General features: G+C 49.5%; 8 protein-coding genes across 8 annotated transcripts; 4 read left to right on the top strand and 4 right to left on the bottom strand.

Moving 5' to 3' along the window:
• Positions 1 to 66: 66 nt before the first annotated feature.
• BDW43DRAFT_30728 (uncharacterized protein) lies at positions 67 to 1,100 on the bottom strand. Its single transcript, XM_032046216.1, has one exon. The coding sequence runs from the start codon at positions 813 to 815 to the stop codon at positions 282 to 284; it is 534 nt and encodes a 177-aa protein (XP_031902176.1). The 5' UTR covers positions 816 to 1,100; the 3' UTR covers positions 67 to 281.
• On the bottom strand, positions 1,046 to 4,311 carry BDW43DRAFT_298878 (BAR domain-containing protein; the record flags this gene model as incomplete). Its single annotated transcript, XM_032044628.1, has 8 exons — positions 1,046 to 1,078; positions 1,131 to 1,262; positions 1,319 to 1,880; positions 1,953 to 2,108; positions 2,250 to 2,285; positions 2,963 to 3,410; positions 3,465 to 3,555; positions 3,619 to 4,311. 8 exons carry the CDS (start codon positions 4,309 to 4,311, stop codon positions 1,046 to 1,048), a joined length of 2,151 nt encoding a protein of 716 aa, XP_031902175.1.
• A 1,486-nt stretch (positions 4,312 to 5,797) lies between these two features.
• Positions 5,798 to 9,143, bottom strand: BDW43DRAFT_309205 (putative C6 finger domain protein; the record flags this gene model as incomplete). Its single annotated transcript, XM_032046666.1, has 4 exons — positions 5,798 to 7,082; positions 7,137 to 8,239; positions 8,297 to 8,907; positions 8,969 to 9,143. The coding sequence occupies 4 exons, from the start codon at positions 9,141 to 9,143 to the stop codon at positions 5,798 to 5,800; spliced, it is 3,174 nt and encodes a 1,057-aa protein (XP_031902174.1).
• A 1,019-nt stretch (positions 9,144 to 10,162) lies between these two features.
• Positions 10,163 to 12,079, top strand: BDW43DRAFT_30606 (25S rRNA (adenine645-N1)-methyltransferase). Its single transcript, XM_032045939.1, has one exon. It carries the CDS (start codon positions 10,297 to 10,299, stop codon positions 11,824 to 11,826), a length of 1,530 nt encoding a protein of 509 aa, XP_031902173.1. The 5' UTR covers positions 10,163 to 10,296; the 3' UTR covers positions 11,827 to 12,079.
• Positions 11,889 to 13,237, bottom strand: pup2 (proteasome core particle subunit alpha 5). The gene is made up of 5 exons (XM_032041284.1): positions 13,055 to 13,237; positions 12,984 to 12,996; positions 12,834 to 12,912; positions 12,378 to 12,721; positions 11,889 to 12,318 (listed from the first exon to the last, which is right to left on the bottom strand). Exons 1-5 carry the CDS (start codon positions 13,077 to 13,079, stop codon positions 12,039 to 12,041), a joined length of 741 nt encoding a protein of 246 aa, XP_031902172.1. The 5' UTR covers positions 13,080 to 13,237; the 3' UTR covers positions 11,889 to 12,038.
• A 148-nt stretch (positions 13,238 to 13,385) lies between these two features.
• On the top strand, positions 13,386 to 16,710 carry BDW43DRAFT_30573 (gamma-tubulin-complex subunit SPC97). The gene is made up of 3 exons (XM_032045859.1): positions 13,386 to 13,847; positions 13,913 to 16,169; positions 16,226 to 16,710. Exons 1-3 carry the CDS (start codon positions 13,466 to 13,468, stop codon positions 16,305 to 16,307), a joined length of 2,721 nt encoding a protein of 906 aa, XP_031902171.1. The 5' UTR covers positions 13,386 to 13,465; the 3' UTR covers positions 16,308 to 16,710.
• Positions 16,711 to 17,345: 635 nt separating this feature from the next.
• Positions 17,346 to 18,768, top strand: BDW43DRAFT_309201 (major facilitator superfamily domain-containing protein; the record flags this gene model as incomplete). The annotated part of the gene is made up of 4 exons (XM_032046665.1): positions 17,346 to 17,518; positions 17,571 to 17,638; positions 17,767 to 18,092; positions 18,154 to 18,768. 4 exons carry the CDS (start codon positions 17,346 to 17,348, stop codon positions 18,766 to 18,768), a joined length of 1,182 nt encoding a protein of 393 aa, XP_031902170.1.
• Positions 18,769 to 19,391: 623 nt separating this feature from the next.
• BDW43DRAFT_269826 (uncharacterized protein) lies at positions 19,392 to 20,629 on the top strand. Its single transcript, XM_032041283.1, has 3 exons — positions 19,392 to 19,874; positions 20,010 to 20,217; positions 20,328 to 20,629. The coding sequence occupies exons 1-3, from the start codon at positions 19,458 to 19,460 to the stop codon at positions 20,534 to 20,536; spliced, it is 834 nt and encodes a 277-aa protein (XP_031902169.1). The 5' UTR covers positions 19,392 to 19,457; the 3' UTR covers positions 20,537 to 20,629.
• The last annotated feature ends 1,352 nt before the right edge of the window (positions 20,630 to 21,981 follow it).

Below are 21,981 nucleotides of genomic sequence, written 5' to 3'. Positions count from 1 at the left end.
TACTCCGCCAGAGCCTAGCACGAAACCGTTAATGTCCCGATCCCACATAATGCACAAGGGCCGGGGGGGGGGGGGGGGGGGGGGGTAAGGAAATGTACGTTTGATTATCGCCCTTGGGGCTGAAGATCCACGCTACCACGGATGCAATAACGATGATGATTAAACCGATGATCAGACTCCAGCTTTAGTTTATTGTTAGTCTTCTTTTGTTGAATGGTGTGAGGAGGGTATAAAGGGTGAGTATAGATGGACGTACCCGGACGCCATTTTGGTTCCTAGGTTTATATGAGTCGAAATGGATACGTCGCTAGGTAGGATGTCAATGCACTCGGACACAGGGACCAGCCGGTGTGTCTTTGGTTTTTGCTTGGTTCTTGGTTCGGATTGAGAATGTGATGGGTGTGTTTTGGATCCGCTCGCGACGTAAAGGTATCGCTAGTATCTCCACGGCGTTTGCGGGAGGACGGGGTCGTTTGGCTTTCAGGTAAGTCGGGCTTGGCGCGGATTGAGAAGCGTGATTGTCGTTGAGTTGGGGAGAATGTAGCGGGTAGTGGGAGGATTGTTGTCTGTTGGACTCCGCGGGATAAAGGTATGGGATGTTGGAGCTCTAGGCTGGGGAGCTTATGGGCGGTGTTTCGGGGGGCCTGAGGCAGTGTGCGTGGGTGGGTGGTAGGCGGTGATAGGTTGCAGAATGCACCCAAGGGTGTCTTGCGCAATATTATATATGACCTGGAAGCAGGTTTACTGGCATTTTCGACCGAGAGTTGGTGTAGCCGTTGAATTTCCTTTCTATTCACAGTTTCACTGAAGACCATTTATGCCTTCATTGAAAGGCAAAGGTCAAGTGAAAGGCGTGAATTACGGTCTACTAACCAACTTTACGCATCAATGGAGTCATCACTAACCCTACATCTCCATAAATTGGGGAAGACAAAACATCTTTACAGTGCATTAGGGGTAGTTCACAACGCATTCCGACGGTTAAAGAAAACTGGTCAGCAACAGAACGTAACGAAATAAAAGAGGATCGATTCAGGAGATTGTTCTAAGCCCCCTCACGGCTCTTGCGGTAGCTAGCCTGCAATCCAAGTTAATCAAACGCACCACTAAAAAGATGTGGCAGATCATACCTCTTGTTCGACCTGCAAACCGTCAACCACAGGAGCCAGCTCGCTGAGGATTTCATATGCCCGCTTGTGGAACTCAAGCTGGGCGGCAATCAAGTCCGCCAAGTTTCTGAGGGGCTCAGGAGTGTCCAGGACCTTGGTAGATGGTTAGCCAACATTACCTCGCACCATAAGCGGATCCGGCAACTTACATTCTTCATAACGCTTACAGCCTCCTCGGTCTGTCCGACGAATTCATCCTCGGCCTGCTCGATCTCGGCACGGGCTTCCTCGCTCAGGTTATCCAGATCACCCCTAGCGGCCGCCTTCTTGCTGGCCTTGACTGAGTCCAGCATAAGACGGGCGTTCTCGACGTTTCTGCGCGCCTTGGCCGCAAACATTAAGTTTGTGTTGAGGGTCGTGTTCCAACCAGCGAGAAAGCGCGACTGGATCTGCGCATCCTGCGACAAACGGGCCTCGCCTACTTTCTCCGAGGCCAGCGCATACTTCTCCAAAGCAGTAGCCAGAGGATCCTCATTGTTAGAGTTCTGCGCCAGAGTCTGGGATCCGGACAGAGAGGCGCGAGCAATAGCATGGTTGAACGTCTTCGGCTGGGGCTTGGCTGAAGGAGGGGCAGTCAGGGCGGCCTGTGCCTCCGCGGGGGAGGAGGCTTGGGACAAGAGCTGGACCTTTTCACTGATAGTCCGGCTCATGTCGTTGAATGACTCGCGGATGTTGGGTGGGTAGTCGTAGGCCTCGTTAGAGTACTGGGAACTGTATGAAACCGATGAGCGATCATGTGGGAACAAGCATGTCTGCTCGTGGACTGTAGAGCCTATCACGTACGTCACCTGAAGGAGCTTCTGATGGACCAACTTGAGAGCGTCCACGCGCTTCTCAAGCTCAAGGTATTCATCTGGAAGTTGAGTCTTGTCATCTGCTTGACCTAGCTGTTCCTTGATCATCTGCTGCGTGCGCGCAGCAAAGGGCGAAAAGCTCGCACTACCCGCAAAAGTAATATAAGATTAGAAACATGTCAGCAAAGAGAACCTTGGACGGTTAGGGCTATTACTAGAAAAAAGGATAACAGAGGGATTGGTTGGGTGTAGAAGAATAGCAGCCTCGGAAGTCATTTCATCTCACCTCAGGTTCTTTCCGAACGCCTGAAACTTGTCCATACTGCAGATTAAGACAATCCGACGGGAAAAGATGATATTGGGGAAGAAAGACGCAGGAGGAATAGATTAGACCTTAGGCAGAAAGCGAGGTTTTTGTTTGGTTTTACGAATGGTGGCAGATCGCGCGGAGTCGAGGCCACATGTAAGCTCACCGCCTTAGATTAATTCTAGCGCACTGCCACGTTTTAGAATAGATTACATTGGCAACTAAGTGTATGTGGACTAACGATGTTATATGTATGCCATTCTGGTAACGCAGCACGTCCCCGAAACTGACCTGCACCCGGAAAAAAATGACAACAACAAAAAAAAAAATAAAAATAAAATAAAAATAAAAAGGAAAGGTAAAAAACGGAAGAGACATGAAAAGAAAAGGCACACACATATAGGTCATTATTATCATCAAGTACCATACCCAAAAGCCAAGGAATATCCTGAGAACCCCTGAACACCCCTAAATCATAACCAAATTGGCATTGTATCATACAGAGGAATCATTGTTGAACGTCTAAATCAATGAATCGTAACGCATGATAATTATCGATAAGTCATCATGAAAAAGTGTAGCGGATCGATTAGGTCAGGGTTGCCATCATCGCACGGAGGATCCGAGGATTGGGACCTAGAGCCGGACCACTCAGAATTCAACTCTATGCTTTCTTGAGACAAGACACAAACGTACCTTTGCGATCTCTTTTCGTCTCAATAACCTCTTCGTAATCGCCATCGGTTAGGAGCTCCGTTCTCCGAGCGACCTCACCGCTTCTTCGTCCCAGGGGCGAATATTGGCGGATTTCCTCATCACTGTCTCGAGGGCGGACCACAATGAGTTGGCCCGCGTGAGCGCTGCTGGACTCACCGTAGGGCTCGACCATGCGCACCGGTGAGGATAGACCACGGCGGCGACCGTGGACCGAAATCGACCGCGTACGGGAGACAGCTCTCGTCACTTTCCGCTCCGAGAGGTCGTATTGGCGCGTTCGTGACCGGTGCCGTGAGGGCGATGGCTCAACAATCAGGGTGTTGTAACTTGTCCTGGGTGAATAGGCCTCCATGGCGACTCGCTCCACTGTTCTGTCTTTTGTCTTTTCCCGTACAGGGGACGGCGAAGTGTGTATGATCCGAGCTAGGAGACGGTTAGTTTATATGATTTCTAGATCATGGGCACGTGGTCACTTGCTTTCGGTCCGGCGCTTGATCGTGCGACTTCGACTGATCACTTCGTCGATTTGGTCCTTGGAAAGTGCAAGCTGAATAATGACCATGTCACCCTGTCGCGAGTCAGTCAACGTCGAAGTGGATGCTCCACATCTGCTCCACCCTGGGACACGTACTTCTTCCTCATAAGGGTATCCAAGCTCATGAATTGCATGGGTATGAATTAACTTTCGGGGCACCCTGGTCTTGCCTTTACGAGGGTACGGTTTTTCGATTTCCACCTTCTCTTCAACTACCCGCTCGCGAAAACGACTGCCTGAGCGACGCGGATGCGCTGAAGCGCGGCCCCGCTCCCGGAAACCGCGATATTCCTCGTCACCGTAATAGTCAGGTTCCGCGATGCGGATCTCCTCGTAGTAGTCTGGTTCGCGGGAACGACGAAAGGACCGCCTTCGCGCAGGAGGTGGGCTGGGTGCCGCCTTGGGTGCGGCGGGGCGATAATAATATTCATCGAGTTTGCGCGAGGGGATCCGGTCGAAGGTATCTAAGGAAGACTGCCGTCGAAGTAGACGAGGACGGGGAGGAGGGCTGTCGGCGCGACGGTCATAGGCCACCAGCGGTCCCGACGGGTGGATGAGATGATCATCCTCGTACTGCCTACCCGGCCGGCGTGCAGGAGGACCATATCGGTCATGTTCCTGTAGGCGATGCTCGAAACGGTCTTCCTCTACCCGCCGGGGTCGGTCAAGAACTGGCGGGCGAGAATGATGGCGTCCCCGTCGCTCACGAGCAAAACGGTCGGGATCCCAGCGGTCAGGCTCTGTCTCCAGCACTCCAGTAGAGCGGCGAAATTCGTCGTAACGAGACATGTGCCAGGAATTATTAGGGGGTCCTATGATCAGGGGTGTATAGAAGAAGCGGTGTTGACAGTACGTAAGGTGACCTTTTGAGTGAATGCGAACCGTGGGTGACGACAGCGGCTGACACTGCGGGCCGCCGATGGCTGATGGCAGATGGCGGGGGGACTAATCAATGGAATGTAAGAGGAACCGTGGATAAGGATTAACGAAATAAGTCGGGAAAAGTAAGACTTGTGGAGACGACGATTCTTGAAAGGTGCACTGGAACTTGAAGAACGAGGGGGATTAGAGGGTTGCGAAGGAGGGTATAAATGATGGTTGCGAAAAGATATTACACAGGTTTTTTTAAATTTTTTTTTTTTAATAAAAAACCGCTGCCTGAGCAAATAATGTATGTAGTATTTTGGATAAATGACGTCCGAGGCGTCCAGTCTGTGGAGATACAGACACCGTACACTTCTAATACCGTATTCTTCCCCTCGTCCTATGGTGAAAGTCATGATTTCCAGTATGCACCCGGTCCCCGGTTATTCTTAGCCATTCGCCACGATGCTTCGCCTTCTTTACTCGTTGAGATGCTCCTGCCCAACCGTTGATGGCCAATGGCGACATGCCGTCCATCTTTGAAACCCCTTCAAACGCCAAGATAGCAGCAAAATCCAAAAGAATAAACCAGGGGGCCAGAACCTAATCCTAACTAACTAATCTAGGGTAGCGACCTGTAAGAAGTCGATGTGGCTACCCAATCCAGTGCATGTTCTAGCCTGCCAGTTTCAGCTTGACACTTGCCTGCACGGCTTGGGCATTACATTATCCACCGATGCGCTGTAGGCGAAAAAGCATTAGTCTACACAATCCGCTTGTCCCGACTGGGCGCCTTTGTCTGCTAGAAAAAAAGTGATACTGCTGATGCATATCAGTATGTGGATTCAATTCAGTGGTCCCAAATAGCCATGTCTAGAACGCAAAGTCCTCCATACGGTCGATAAATCCACACTGTAACGGAGAGGCTCCGGTTCCAAGACCTATCCTCCGCTATCCTGCAAGGGGATTGCCGATCCGCTGTCTTAGGTGTCCCTGCGGGTATGTCTATATATATGGTACCATCCCTACAGTTGACAGCTGTCAGGTCTTCCAGACTGGGATAGCAGCAGACAAAAGGCAAAGTTACAAGTGCAAAGCAGCGAATCATGAACAGTTTCATCGTATACGGAGTACTCATCCTAGACCTTCTGCAGGACAATGGCAGTCACGGTGGAGTCTCACGGAACCGTCTAGGGACACCTGCTTCTTCCACAGTAGATGTCTCTCTCAAGAGTCTCGTCAAAGAAACCTGAACTCATGAGAAGCTTACCGTCGTGCCCTGATGATTCCCTCCGAGAAACATACTGAACAACGGACGATATCTCACAAGTGCCATGCCATTTTGGTCACCGCGATGTGGATCAGGAAGGCATCAAACTTTCCGCTAATAGACCACATGCAGGATATTGCGCTACACCCGGTCGTCTATACCCAAGTTCACCATATCGTCCTCCAAGCTCAAAATCCCCATTGCATAGCGCGTATACGGAGGTCTGACTCTAACAAGCCGCCTTTCGATGTTGCCATTAGTCTGACCTTCCGCGGCCGACATCCAAGCTGGCTCCTGATGCCGAGCAGCTTCATTTGGTGGATGATACGGAGGACCACGCCCTTGCTTCGCGGCAACTCTCCATGCGCTCTCACATCCGCTAACTATGGCATCCGACGCTTTCCAACCCGTCAAACGGGATACACTGCGCAGTGTGGTGACAATCCATTCACGCTGTGCGGGGACCGTATATTGTACGGCAGAGAAGAAGATAGGCACGGTGATTTCGATCAGACAAGAGCCTAGGGTGGGGCTCAAACTTCCTGCTTCTAAATTAAACAGTTGTGGGTAGTAAATACCGGCCGCAATCTTTCCAACGGCTTGAGAAAAGTCCGTTGTGGTAGGTGCAGCTACGCCCGCAGCAACCATCATCGCAGGTGGCATAGACGGATGCAATCTGTGCAAAAGCATGCGTCCTGTGTAGTAATAACCCCATATTACTGCAATCGTATGCGTACGGTACTGAAGGGCGGGTCCAAATACAGTCGATATGGGAGGAGCACTATCAGGAGGTAGGGGCCTGAAGTAGGGCCCAAAAGCCTGAGCAAATGTCTCAAAGGCCGCTAGAATTCTCTCCCACTCCTGTTCAGCTTCATTGTATGATAAAGTTTCAAAGGCCTCATCATCTTGTCCGACAGAGCCAGCTTGAGTCGCGGCATGGACAAACGCTAAAGGCACTCGCTTGGATCCACTCGTTGGAACCATACCATACATGGGAGAAGCTTCTGGTTGTGATTCAGGACTACTCTGTGACTGGCGTGGCTCTGGTGATGTTCCCGATACCGACTTTTTCGACCCACCTCCAGACCGCGGACTAGGCCCAGCGCTTTTGGCACCGTGCGCCTGTGCTCCAGCAGGGACACCAGAAAAGGCAGGAGATGTGTTGGACGACGGGTTCGAAGGGGGCCTGGCCCGTGCATCCGGAGGGCCCTTAGCGAAACGGGCCATGAATTTGGAGAGCTCAGGGCCCGGCCTCCAATTTGACCCCGTTGCTGTTGTGGCCATCAATTTTCTTTTCCTATCCCGACGTCCAAAATCGGTCAGTCGGGCAAGTAGGAGCCACAAATGGTCTGCTGAGCCATATATGGCGTCCAATCTACCTAAGCCTGCTCGTGGAGGGCACTGACCCCATTGTGAACAGGGCATACTATTTTATCATGAGCTCACAAAATGTCAATCAAAGGTATGGGGCTCTACTAACAAAATCCCATTACCAGTAAGCATGCTCTGGAAAATGTCTTGCTTGAAATACCACCAATATAGGTCGCACTGAACCCGGAAATTTTCGATATCCTTTCGAGTGAAGTGCCTTTGATACGATCGCCTATCAAAGCCATCGTCAACTTTTCCAAAATCATCGTAGTTGACCCCACGGCCGACAATGGTACCTATGATCTCTTCATCGATACTATTTTCCTTTTCAGCAAAAGGGTCGTCCTCTGAAAATGCGTTACCATAGGAATGACCTCCAGCAAGCGGAAAGCCAAAGCTGCCTATTTCCTGTCGTTGAGCCCATACCCTGCGTCGATGGGAACGAAGATCCCGCGTTATGCTGGCGTAGTCAATCTCACGCACTAGATGAGCTGCTCCTGCAATATGATTGTTCCATTTTGATGGATCGGCCGCCATCACTTCGTAGTATCCTAATATCAGGGCCGCAGCTAAAGTACCGACTTGTTTACGTCTCATGGGGAGGCCTACTGCTACCCCAATTCTTTTCAGGGCGTAGTGATAATGCTTCATGGAAACTGTCGGCATCACTTGCTGCAAGAACGAAATGTGTAAGCTACTAAGCGCAAGGATAGCTTGAAGCAACGCCGGGTGCTCTAACGCCTTGAATGGCAATGTGTACGTCCATAGGCCTTGCTGTGCTGCTGAGACTGGGGCGCCGAACATAGTTGAAGGATCAATGGGGTGGCGCTCAAAGATCGACAGAGAAGGTCCTGTTGAATGAATAAAATGAAGGAATATCCGAGCGGTTTTGGGATTGTTCAAAGGAGAGGAACCAAGAGTGGGACGGTATGAGGCTAATATGTTAGGCTCGTTCAAGTAGGTTGTAAACGAGCGGAGTTGCCGTTCATCTCTATTAGCAGAAGTCATGATGAGACTTAACTGGTTGAAGTTCTGGGCAGAGGTCTGGTCTTCTGGTTCCTCGTCGGACTCAACATCATAGTAGTCATCGTCATCTTCATCCATATATGTCACCTGGGATGGAGATATCGAGGGATGAAACGGTACATATTGATGCAATAGCTGTTCTTCCCGAGAAGCGTTTGTAGTTCGTATCCCAGGGGGGGTTAGTACCTATTGAAGTGTTAACGCAGTGAAGGACAACCACGCAACGCATGCTTTGCTCCTTACCTGGGGTAAACTAGAGGCACTGCTGGAATCCATCGTAGTGTTTGTTAGCAATTGGGCCATGACAGGCAAGTGCGAGGGAGAGTTGCTTTCTTGGTTGTCAGGGATATGGTTTGGAATGGAGGAACAATGCATGTCATGGTGTATGTAGCCTTCTGTTATTTCTGGTTCCATGGTCTGCGATTGTGACGGCACCCATGAGGGGCGCCCAGAAGCTACAGAATATCCTGTAACCGAAGGCACCACAGTCTGCCTCGCGCCCAGGGTATAAGGCATTGGCACAGCATCAGATCGTTGGCTTTCCTGTGGCAGCGGAACACCGGTGGTCGGCGCAGGAACATGTCCCGTACTTGGAACTGGAACCGGTCTAGGGGCCAGAACTGGTTGGTGAGGACCCCCTGATTTCTCATGCGAGGATAAAGGAGCGTCACATCCGCTGGGAAATGCTACTGTCGTTGCACTGAATGCCTGCTGGAGATTCGAAAATCCGGGAATACCCAGAGGGTTCTTGAAGACTAAGCGCTGGGCATATCCTTTGCACTCGCGTTTCGATTTGATGCAATTCTTGCATATGGGCTTCTCTTCCCCGCATTTAATGCGGCGTTGCCGACAGGCTTTAACAATTAGTCATTGGAGTGTATCTTCGAGCAAATCCCGATGAGGAAGCAATCGTACTTAGACATCCTGTTTTGGTACGTCTCTTGGGAGCTTTCTGAGCAGACGCATCATCCGACGCAGCCTTCGCAACGTCTTGTTGAGCGACACCTAAAGTATTAGGATCTGGCGCTGGAGTTGTGGTACTGGCTAACGCTTCCTGCTGGAGTGGCTTGATAGAGTTCGCATTCACCATGGTCGTAGACAGAGCTCAGATGGAGGCTTGATTCCATACTCAAGAAGGAGTCGGGTCTTCAAACAGCCAGGGACAGAAGCACGGCGATCGGGAAAATCCAGCTAGCTTCGGGCCGGGTGCCAATGGAGGAGTGATGGAGAAGTCAGCGTTGAAGTAACTCATGGATCAGAGAATAAAGCCCCCGACTAGTCTAGTTCCAGGAGGGAAAAGGGCCTGAGGCAACGCTCATTGGCCTGAGGTACCGCATAAAGTTTCCCCGATCGACTTCCCAAGGTCGCCTTGACAAGTTGACACAGACTGGAGTTGGGGGTGGTGGCTCTTTTCTTTATTTACCTTTACACCATCTTTGCTACCTTAAACGCCTATGCTTTATAAATACTAGATTTATTACCCTAGTAGCACAAAAATATATGCCGTTCCCGTCTTCAAGGAAGTGTTCAATGCCGTTGCGCTTAAGACAAAGAATTTAAATGCCTCTCACTTGAGCAAATGCTGTCAGCTAGACTTTAGGTTTTAAGCTATAATAAAGATGTCTGTGGGTTCTTAAACAAACATGGGAGAGAATACGATCTACACCGGTAAGATCCACCGTACCTCTACTCCGAACCCTCGGGCAGGGGTGGGCAACGGTAAACCATTAAGGGAAGGATTTTTCTTTAGGTAGTAAGTAGTACTCCATACTGTGTGGCATAACTTTCTATAACTCAGATTAAGGGACAGAGAGGGTATATTGTAAAGGAGGAACAAAAGTAAAAAAAAAATTAATTAAATAAAATAAAAAGCACCTCGTATTTCACTCTGGACGAAGTATGATCAGCCACCTAATCATAGTAAGAAAAAAGCAAAACAAAGGGAGGTGAAGGAAAGACCTTTGTTCTTGTCCTTGTTCAACCTTCAAAAACTCAGATCAGCATGGTCGCCTTGACCGCCTTTCCTGGGGATGGCAGAAAGCAACAACCTGTCAGGAATTTTGATTTTTTGTCTCCGTCCCGCCTTTTACTGCCAGAAATTTTTGGAGCGGTTACTCCACATTGTGTCCAGTGAGCTCTGCAGCAGGATAATTGCAGAGGGAAATCCGATTCAATTGAAGCTATTTGGGTTAACGTAGTACCACTGAGAGCTCGATATCTTTTTGTTTCTTCCCACCCCAGCCATGTTCACCGTCCCAGGTTGGTCGGTTTCGGGCTCTGCTCTTAAAGCGCAGACCGAACAATCTCAGACTCAGCCTCAGCGGGCCAATGGAACCCCCAAACCCAAGGATAAGAACAACAAGCGCAAGCGCGATGATCATGTCACCAAGGCAAATGTCGGTGAGATGTATCGCCGGCATATCGAGGGCCAGACAGACAAGCCTAAACCTTGGAATAAGGGACTGAACAATTCTATAAAGCCCGAGAAAAAACAGAAGAAGGAACAGAATGTGCAAGGCAATGCTGAAAAACGCCCGTCAGTATCACAAGGAGAGGATGAATCCAAGCTGGATAAGCAGATGAAGCCCGATATTGGTGAAGGCAAGAAGGCGGATAAGAAACAGAAGAAGAACAAAAACAAGCAACAACAGCAGGAAACGCAGAATGGTACCACCGAGAAGACTACGAAGGAGGCTTCGGCAACCACTGAGTCCTTACTTCATGCTCCGCCTAAGACGGAGGCAATCCTTACCCCTCTTCAGCAAGCCATGCGCCAGAAGCTGATCTCCTCTCGTTTCCGCCACCTGAACGAAACCCTCTACACTACGCCGTCCAGCAAGGCTCTTGAGTTGTTTACTGCCAGTCCAGAACTGTTCGACGAATACCATGCTGGTTTTTCGCGTCAAGTGAAAGAATCCTGGCCTTTGAATCCCGTTGATGGTTATATCCAGACTATCCGTTCCAGAGCAAAGGTACCGGCTGCTCCTAGAAGGGGAGACAAAAACGACAGCAAGAGTCGCATCCCACTACCTCGGCGACCCAATGGAAACTGTACCATAGCCGATCTTGGCTGTGGTGACGCTCAACTTGCTCGTACACTCATCCCTTCGGCAAAGAAGCTCAAGTTGAACCTCCTCAGCTATGATTTGCATGCTCCTGAAGGCTCCCCTATCACCAAGGCAGACGTTTCAAACCTGCCAGTTGACGATGGAACCGTTGATGTGGCCATCTTCTGTCTCAGTCTCATGGGCACTAACTGGGTATCATTCGTGGAAGAAGCATGGCGGGTACTGCGTGGTGATGGCAAGGGTGAATGCTGGGTAAGCGAGGTTAAAAGCCGCTTTGGCAAAGTGGTACGCAAGAAGGCGCAGATTGGAGCTAGGAAACCAATGAGCAAGTCAGAGAAGAAGAAGCTGAAGAAGAAGCGCGGAGGGGATGACGCTGACTCTGATCTCGACGACGCGGAGGTCTACGCTGAAGATGCTCGTCCTACCGATGATGACGAAACAGATATTTCGGCCTTTATTGAAGTGTTTCGCACGAGAGGCTTCTTTCTCAAGCCGGAATCGGTGGACAAGTCGAACAAAATGTTTGTGAAGATGGTATTTGTAAAACAGGGTGCGCCGACCAAGGGCAAGCATGTCTCTGCTGTGGGTACCAAACCTGGGCCAGGCAAGAAGAGGTTCATCGAGAAACCAATCGATGCCGGCAACAGTATGTCCCCTGAGGAAGAAGCTGCTGTTTTGAAACCCTGTGTCTATAAGATTAGGTAGAAGGACAGGAAGTATGTATGGCAATTTGTATATTAAAACCATCCTTGAAGTCAACAGTGTCAGTGAGATCCGATCCGTTCGGAACAAAAATTACAAATCATTAGACAAATCTTTTTCTATTCGACTTTCAGAACTAATACCAGCCCACGTATGACAAGTATTCTCAATATAACGTATAGGCTCGTCACAATCATTGTGCATTATTTCCTCGCTCATTGATTCCCACCCAATGTTGCAACAGCCCGTCCCATCTCCTCATCGTTGTAGATACAGAAGCCCTTCTCCTTAGTCACACTGGCAAGCTGAACGTTTTTTGCGTCCAATTTCTCTTCCATGACCTGCTTCAGTGTCTTGAGCACCAGTGTCTCCGCTTCTTTTAGAGTGAGGGAGCGATGATATTCGTTCTGCAGTTCTGCTTGGGCACCCTCGCTTCCGGACCCAATAGCCTTCGCGTCGTATCGGTAGAATGTACCAGACGGCTCGGCATGGTATCTATCCAATTAGCTCATGGCTCTGGAGCCGGCCGATTCGAATTTAAAAGGTAGACGTACAGTTGAGGGCCGTCCTCATCGTAACCCGCAATCAACAGAGCGACGCCGAAGGGCCTGCTCATGACACTTTCTTCATCATCTCCGGTCTCTCCGAATCTCAAGGCTAAATCACAAATAGCCTGGGTGCAGCTCTCAACTCGCAGCGGCTCGGCATAGTGGAAGGCATGGTTTTGGCATTCGACGCGAGCATGCTCGACGAGGTTCCGGGCATCTGCCTGCAGGCCGGACATAGCGCAACCGATGTGCTGATCGATCTCGACAATTTTTTCGACGGAAGAGGCTTCAAGAAGGGTGGATGTGACACGCTTCTCGACGCCCAGGATGACACCTTCGTTGGTTGCTACCTGATATGGTGTCAGAACGGTGTGTTCGGTTGAATGGGTATAATATATAATCGCCAGATATGTAACCAATACACTGGCTGATTTAGATCATTTGGGAAGGTTGGAAACATACGCCGATCGCTGTCGAACCTAGTTTGATGGCTTCAAGAGAGTATTCGACCTGGAACAAGCGTCCTTCGGGGGAGAAGGTGCTGTAATGATTCCACCGTTAGAATCTAAAGAGCCCTATCCTTGAGAGGAGCTATGGAGGATGATCTCATACTTGATACCACGGTCTGTAGTCACAATTGTTAGATGGCCTGCATTGGAGGGGAGAGGTCTGACGGAGCTTACCATATTCCGATCGCGCGATGAACATCTTGGACTATTTCTGCAGTATGTCGTAAGATACAGTAAATATTGATGCACTGAGGGGGTATCCAAGGGGGTGAGAATGAGGAAGTAACTAGGTAAGAAAGGGAGAAAGGTGGTGTTGGGAGCTGTTCTTGGAAGCTCGGGCGAAGCTCCAGGTCTACGCAAGTCCGCTGAATGCCTGGCGGAGAGTCCGTGCTCGCCTCAGGCCAGTATCAGGCATCGCTACACTAGTCTCCCTTTGCTTACTGTAAACCGCGGGAACGTGACAGAGCAACAATATACTTCTGCATTTGATTCCTTGTTTGCTATTACTCCGGTTAATTGGTTTATCCCTTGCATTTCGTCCCAGTCTATGCATGGTCGACCATACCCTGTTTACCTCGCGGGACAATGTCCGTCAATGACCGTCGCGCCAGTTACATGAGCGCACCACGACCCCGCGTTTCCTCGAATCGCGTCGGTGATGCTGAACGAGCCGGTTTGCGCAGCGGTGCGTCCCCATTGCAATCGGAATATATAGACCACCGTGGAAGCACGTCGAGCCAGAAGAACAAAGTTCCTCGAGAACAACGAGACATGATGAGCGAAAAACGTACCGAACGAATGGCACCCCATTCTAAAGATAAAGTTCAAGTCCGCGCGAGGAACCCAGTCAAAGAGTCTTCCAACGCAGGAAATAGAGGAGATTGGGAAAGGTCACGATCAAGGAGGGTTACGCAGACTGAGGGTTCTAGTCCCAATATGCGAAAGAAAGATAAGGAACCGGTGGAATGTTTGTTACATTATTCCTGCACTAGGCTTCATTTGCTTAAGATGCTAACTGTGGTATCCTTTCAGCGCTATGGAATCCGCATGCCTCATTAATACCCCATTCGACAGCGCCATTGGCCACTCGCGTGTCGGTTCCTCCTCTTGCTTCAACCTTGCCCCAATCGCTTCATCCGACACCCCTTCGTGAACTTTCTGTCGATGCACAAGAGAGGGCCCTGCTGGAAGACCTGCTATTCGTGTTTATGGGGTTTGAAGGGCAGTACATCCATTATCACGGTGGATTCGATCCGTCCGTGGAGAAGGACCGCTTGACTGGTCCCGTATTTCAATTACCATCAGGCGTGGATCCAACTTTAAGGGACCTCACTCTGTCCATGTTGAAAATGGCGACTCATTACAGTGCTTTGGAGGCGTTTGTGGAAGTACAGAGCCGTGCCGAATATGGGGCAGTCAGCCATGCCTTATGCGCGGCAATCCGGAAGCTCTTGAAGGACTATCTCATCCTCGTTGCTCAGCTTGAGGGCCAAGTTGTGAACAATCCAAGCTTTACGCTACATCTTCTTCACTTACATACCATGCCGACAAGCCAGTGCTTAACCCAGCTATACTCATTGGGCCAGGAATTACTTCGGCGGAACGGACTTCTAGATCAAGATCTCGACGAATCTATCGATGATTTCGGTGATGTGGATAATATTCTCGAACAGCTCAAAGAGGGTGGTGATCTTGTCCCTGGGGCCATGTCTAGCAAGAAGCTCTGTAAAGGAGGCAACGTTATTCGGCTGCTAACTGAACGATTAGCAACCTTTTCTGGAGACCCGACCACGAAGATTCTCCTAGAAAAGTTGCTTCGTGAAGCTAGTCGACCTTATATGATCATGCTCAACGAGTGGCTCCATCATGGAGGCATCAAGGACCCTCACGCGGAGTTCCTCGTGAAAGAGCAGAAATGGATCAAACGTGAAAAGCTCGAGGAAGACTACACAGATGAATATTGGGAGAAACGCTATACGGTTCGCGAGAACGAAATTCCCCCACAGCTAGACAGCGTGCGAGACAAAGTTCTACTGGCCGGAAAGTACTTAAATGTGGTGCGTGAATGCGGTGGTGTTGATGTCAGCAAAGCAGTTAAGGATGTGCCAAAGACTCTTGATGATCCCCGCTTCCTAGAGAACGTCAATGCAGCCTACACCTATGCCAATGCCTCTTTATTGAACTTACTTTTAACGAAAAACTCTCTTACTACTCGCTTCCGCTCCCTCAAACATTACTTTTTCTTGGACCGGTCCGATTTTTTTTCCTATTTCCTTGAACTTGGTGCCTCGGAGCTTCGCAAGCCGGCCAAAAGTGTCAATGAGAATAAGCTGCAGTCATTACTTGATCTTGTTCTGCGTCAGCCGGGCAGCATAGCCGCACAAGATCCTTTTAAGGAAGACGTCAAAGTTCGAATGAACAAAATTGGTCTTACGAAATGGCTGATGCAGGTCGTAAGTGTCTCTGGGATTGATCAGGACAACCCTGAGGCAGCGATCGAGAAATATCAGGCGCCCCAAACGCAAGGTGGAGATGATGACAAGGATATAGTTGGATTCGACGCTCTCGAACTGGATTACTCTGTCCCTTTCCCCCTATCTTTAGTCATCAGTCGCAAGACAGTTCTGCGATATCAGCTCATCTTCCGTCATCTCCTAACACTCCGTCATCTGGAACATCTCCTAGTCACAGCCTGGCTAGACCAAAACAAGGTTCTTGGCTGGCGCCACAAATCCACAGACCGGAGGCTAGAGATGTGGAAACGACGAGCATGGAATTTACGCTCGAAGATGCTTGTGTTCGTTCAGCAGCTTCTCTATTTCTGTACGGCCGAAGTCATCGAGCCAAACTGGCAGAATCTCATGGATCGAGTTAACGGGACTGATGCGGATGGGTCTGAGGTGACCGTGAATGGCACAAAGCAAGTCAACCGGACTGTGGATGAATTGATGCAGGATCATGTGGATTTCTTGGATACATGTCTCAAGGAATGTATGCTGACACAGGCTAAATTGCTCAAGGTTTGTCAGGTTGTTTCAATACTACACCCATTGGTACTAATTACAGTCCAGATTCATTCTAAATTGATGACTTGCTGTACCATGTTCGCATCCTGGACTGCATCGCCTCTTGCTCGAGCGTTGGCAACGGCTGACCCAGACCTCACGGGGAACAAAGCCCTAAACCCGGATGGAAGGGGGTTTGACCCTACGCGGATTGGCAAGCTTGAGGACACACTAAAAAGATACGAAGATCATTTTAGTCGACATCTGCGTATCTTGATGGACAGGTTAGTCTTCGAAAAATCTCACGCCATGTTTTAAATGCTAACTCTGCGCTCTGCAGCCTGAATTATTTTGCTGCTACTGAAAGTGTTGTGCTCCTGAAACTTGCGCATGCCCTAAGCTCGATTAGCAGGGATGACTGAGACAGTTCCACACGCTTAGTTATCGAAGCCGATCTAATGATACGACTGGATTCCTGGGAAATGGTCGGGTACCAACCCAGTGACGACCGGGTTTACTGTGGTGGTCTTTGGAAATAGGCCCAACTTTAATGGAACACCTTGGTTCATCGCTACTTGGCCATCAAGGGTCTTCCTGAAAGGTGGAACAGACCTTACTGGGATGACACCACTAGCTGATAACCTCGAAATCAACCTGGCATTACAAGGAGGGGGCGTATTGGCTCTTTGGGACTAAATGGTTCATATTTTTTTAGCATGGAGGGAGAATTTGAGGCGATACCTTGTTATGGATTTTTAAATACCCCGGTGAGGATTATTGATCTGATTATATATGTTACGGGACAGTATTAAATGGATATACGGGAATCATGAATCAGTAAATAGAACCGGGGTTCGGAGTTGTCGGTATTCGACACCCTACCTGATAGGAGAGACGTATAGAGCCCCATTCATCAGCATTGAATGCATTCCGAACCCCGGTCAATCTAGTTTATAACTACTTTGCCCCTCTTCACATAGCAGCTTTTTCTTCTTTCTCTTTCCACCCATGCACAATCTGATATATCTTGTCAGTGTTTTAGTATCTTCGCGTAATGGGCCCAGAGGACAATTCTTGCGCACCAACCCCCAGTACATCATGCTCAATGCGAAAGAAAAAAGGAGAGACAAGATGCCGCGCACGAAGAAGAGAGCATAGAGTATCCCACCGGCTTCAAATTCGTTGTTGTACTCTTTGCCATGTGTGTGTCGTGTGTCGTTGATCCTCACAGGTTTGGTTCGTCTCTGTCTGTGAAGATTGCAATCGATCGTTCTTTGCTAAGAGAAATGACTAGGACTTCAGCACGATCGCAACAGCATTGCCGGCCATCACTACGCATTTCGGAACCATCGAGGATGTTGGTTGGTATTACTCGGCGTAGTTAGTATGCCTCGTTTTCTATGCAATCGATCTGTCGCTCTAACAGCCACAGTCGCTAGACCTCGTGCTCGTTCCAATTCATGTTCGGCAAGTTGTACCACCTTTTCTCGATTAAATACGTGTTCCTTGCCTCGGTGGCTACCTTCGAGATAGGGTCGTTGATCGCCGGCGCAGCACCTACATCTGCTGCGCTGGTTCTGGGACGAGCCGTGTCTGGGGTAGGCGGCGCGGGGATCATTTCAGGGCTCTTCACGTTCGTCTGCACTGAATTCTTGATTTGCTCAAGCTAACGTGTGCGGCTATAGTATGGTAGTGCAGAGCTTTCCGCTTCATCGGCGTCCTTTCTTTACTGGCATCGCGGTTGGGGTTGAAGGTGCGTCGGGAACTATCGCCCCGTTACTTGGAGGAGCTTTGACCGATTCTATCTCACGGAGATGGTGTTTCTATATCAATTTGCCCCTCGGGGGCTGGCCTTTCTCTTAATCTTGTTTTACTTCCAAGACCCTCAGAAGAATACTCGTGTGGATCTTCCATGGAGAGCAAAGCTTCGAGGGCTTGATCTCCTGGGAACGAGCGTATTTGTGCCCGCTATTACATCCCTATTATTGGCCCTTCAGTGGGGAGGCTCTAAATATGGATGGCGCAACGCACGGATTATTGTTCTCATCGCACTGACGGTCGTTCCTTTGGGAGCATTCATATGGAAGGAAAAGAAGAAGGGCGATAATGCACTGCTTCCCGGACGAATCATGCGGCGTTGCAGCTTACTCGCAGGTATGTGGTTCTCCTTCTGCAACAACTCCACGCTCTCTGTCTTCAAGTACTATGTAAGCTCATGACCCGCATCCCTGTCCCCCGCTCTGTTGGCTGAGAATCTCCCACTCTTAGATGCCAACTTATTTTCAGGTCGTTCGCGGCACATCCGCGACGGCATCAGGTGCGCTGAGCCTCCCCATCGCGATCGGCGTGCCTCTAGCCGTCTTCTGTGGAAGCTCGGCCACCAGTCTCCTGGGATACTATACCCCCTTCATGATCGTTACCGGGATACTGACGCTCATTGCGGCGGGCTTACTGACAACGTTGTCGGTGAAGCAGTCTCTAACCTCTTTCCTCTGCTACAAAGCTCTCCTAGGCATAAGAGCGGGTGTAGGTTTTCGAGGCCCCCAGGTCGCCGTGCAGACCGTTCTATCAGTCAAGGACTCCCCGATAGGCATTGCCATAATCATTTTCGCCCAGAACTTCGGCCCGGCCCTCTTCGTCTCTATCGCACAGACCGTTTTTACTGGACAACCGCTTGCTCGTGTGGGGTCAATCTTACCCAACCTAGACGCCTACCCGTTGTCGGCCATGGGAATGATTGATTTGGAGAAGTATGGTCCTCCCGCCGATATGGACCGGGTGATTGAGGGGTATGATAAGGCGTTGACGACGGCTTTCTTTCTCCCTGTTGGGTTGGCTTGTGTTAGCATGATTGGGGCCTGGGGATGGGGTGGAGGAGTGTAAAGCGAAAAGACGCTTGAAGCCATTCCTGGAGGCATTTGTTTGAAGGCAAGGCATTGTGTTAATGTAGATGTAAACTGTGTTGTGTCTAGGTAGAGAAAGACCTTGTCGTTTCATCCGGTCCGGTTACTCATGATATACTTGCATTAGACCCTCCCCTTCGAAAACCTCACAAACAGAACGGACCCCAGATAGCAGCATCGTGGATGCAGCAGGTATGCACGAACCAATAAAGAAGTCTCTGCTCTCCAAGAAAGCACAGTCAGAAACGGGTCGTGGGGGCCAAAGTGAAAGAAATCGACAAACATCCGCAAGTCACAGAACATCCTTCTAGACAAAACAAGCAAACCTTGCGACTTCGAGTCACAGTTCTTAAGCACGTCAATTATTAGTAGAACTCCATAGCTTCCCACAACTACAGCTGACAAGCACGTCACTCAGGCATTCCCCTTAGGCCCAGAACATACCCCGAAAACAACAGTCCCCAAGTAGAGCATCGTCATTGGATGGCTCGTACTCTCACATATCGGTGGTGCCACCAATCATCACCCCGGGATCGGAATCCCCCGGTAGATCTTGTTTTACCTACCACAATCCTACCTCCATGAATAGATAAATAAAGCCCCGTGGACACTGTCCAGGACCCATGAAATATTCTCTCAACTCACCCACCCTCAACTTCTATATGATAAATGATGGCATCCATACTCGAGATAGTGTCAACCTTTCTCTCCTCCCATGTCTCGCACTTGCGCGCGCAGCACTTGTCCAACCATGCCCGGGTTGCGATTTCTGCTCTATCAGCTACTATTTTAGCCGTTTCCCTTCCCCGAGTCTATCGCAACTATCGTACGTTCATGTCCTATGGGCCCGGAGGGGTACCGTATAATATCATCGGCTGGTTCGTGGCCAGTGTGATTCTTCCTCCGTTGGCTAGAGAGATGTTCTCGACGGAGGTTTATAATAAAAAGATTGCTGCAGGGGAGACGACGAGTTATCTTAGCGATGAGTCGGTCAGGGCACGGAAGAGGGATGGTCGACCGGAGCTTGGACCGCATGTTTCGCCGCAGAGACAGCTCACGGAATTTCCCTCAGAGGAGATTAAAGAGGTGAGTCTTTTGTTTACATTGATGATTCATACGTATACATGATTCGGCTTGGTGTGGTTTAGGTTGGGCTGGGTTCCTTCCGCGATAGACTCGATAAGAACACAGCGGGTCAACTTATACTGATCTGAGTCAAAGAAATTAAACCAAGAATTCTACGCCTTCGCAAACCGCAACGGACACCTCACCAGATTCTCCGTGTCAAATCTTGAACTCCACGCCGATGCTCTCTTCCTCGCTGATGGCCTTGTGCCGTCGCCCGTGGCACAGAAGATGAAAGGCGAGATTGCGCATATCCACCGGTTGAAGGATTTTTCGCTGCATCTGACCTTGGCGCCTGCGGATTGTATGATCACTCTCCCCGTTGCTGTGCTTTTCAAATTGATAAGAAGACACTATATGCTTTATATGAAGATGAGGATGAAGACGAAGCTAACCAGTGGTAACCATTGATAGGTAAGAAAGTGATTGAGGCTGGTTGGGGACAGCGGCATAAATTATCTGGGGTTCAGGCACCGAGGGCGCTTTTTGGGGGCAGAATTATCTCGCTCCCGCCAGAGTATGTCTTTATTTATGCCCCGCGCACCGAACAAGAGGTTGCGTTTGTCATGGAGATTCTGGTTGCTAGTGTGAAGTATATGACCGGCTCGGTGGAGGTCAGATGAAATATGGATGAAAGTGGACACTTTAGTGTACTAGTTGTGTACATTATAATTATAACGTGTTACGAAATCAACGAAATCCTCTCTCTTTTTAAATTACCTGGTATCATCAAATTATTTACTCCGTATAGTTCTTTGTGATTGCGCCGTGGACCGGGGCGCACAGACCGATCCAGAAATGGCCGGGGTTGGATCGGACCAAGTAAAAAAAACATCAAAGAAAAAAAGAACGAAGGCGGAAAAGAGCAAAAAGGATAATCGATTAAAAATGACGACAGATGTGCAACGTAATGATAAACAAACTCCATCGAGTGTAGTACTACTTACGATGTGGGTGGATATTATTATTTAGTACACCCACACTAGCGGGCCTAACCGCTGTAGTCTCCGGCGCTGCGCACTGCTTTCCCGAAGCTGAACCGTGGTTCTGGGATCGCGGTCATTATGCCTGTCCAGTATCGACCCTGTGCTTAATCCTGTTATCGAGAGACCCGACAGCTTGGGTGCTCGTCTGACTTTGGTCCTGCATGGATTCCCGGACTGCATGCCTAGCGATCAAATCAGAGGCGCTCGTTCTGCCCAACGCAACGTTCTCGTCAAAATCTACTAAATGGTCGAAGGAAGAGCAACGCTCGACCGAGGCGAAGCTGATTTGCCCATTAAATTTCCATTCTCCCTGTCTCTCCGTTAGTGGCCCTTCGCTGAACGTAACCATTGAACCTAATCACAAGAGTGAGAATGTGAATCGTAGATCTTCTGCGAAGCCAGAGTCCCCTCTCTAGTCCTCGTATTCTTGTCTTTCTGGTCAAAAATGGCATGTTTTCGTACTCCACAGTTTTTCAGGCCTCCGACGCCCCGACTCATCAATTGCATATCCTATCTCCTAAGAGAGGACTCCCTGCGACCTAGAGATCACTGGCCCACCCGCCAAGCGCCGTCGCTTGTCAGATATAAGCTGCTATTCTCAATTGGGGCTGTGACCCATCTCGTGGGCGTTTTAGTGTCATTTGTTTCAAGCTCTTAGCACGATTGGCGACACAAAAAAAAATACAAAAAGCAAAAAAGGAGCGGTGAAAAAGTGGCGCGAATTGTCACGGAACGGAAAAAAGATAAAAAAAATTAAGAACCAGGAATATAGTTCGGAGGATTGGGTAGATTGTCAGTTAGAGATGGTAGATATAATTCTCCATTTGCCTTGTTCGCTAAGCTGCGCTCACAAGCCATTTTTGAGGATTTCCCCCACTTTATTCGAATATCCATCCCGTCATTTGTAATACTAGTAAACCTTTAGGTTGTTCTGAAATTGGAATAGTCACGATTATAACGGGTGGCTTTTCGGGCACAATTGTCACCGAGTGGAAAGTCAACGGCTATGTCATCGAGTGTCCTTTCCCTAGAGACGAGCGTCTAACGCGGTATGAAGGCACGAATCAGCGTACCTGACCTTC

This window comes from Aspergillus alliaceus (genome assembly GCF_009176365.1).
Source record: "Aspergillus alliaceus strain CBS 536.65 unplaced genomic scaffold BDW43scaffold_12, whole genome shotgun sequence".
NCBI classification, from domain to species: domain Eukaryota; kingdom Fungi; phylum Ascomycota; class Eurotiomycetes; order Eurotiales; family Aspergillaceae; genus Aspergillus; species Aspergillus alliaceus.
This window is presented reverse-complemented; position numbering and strand designations above follow the sequence as displayed.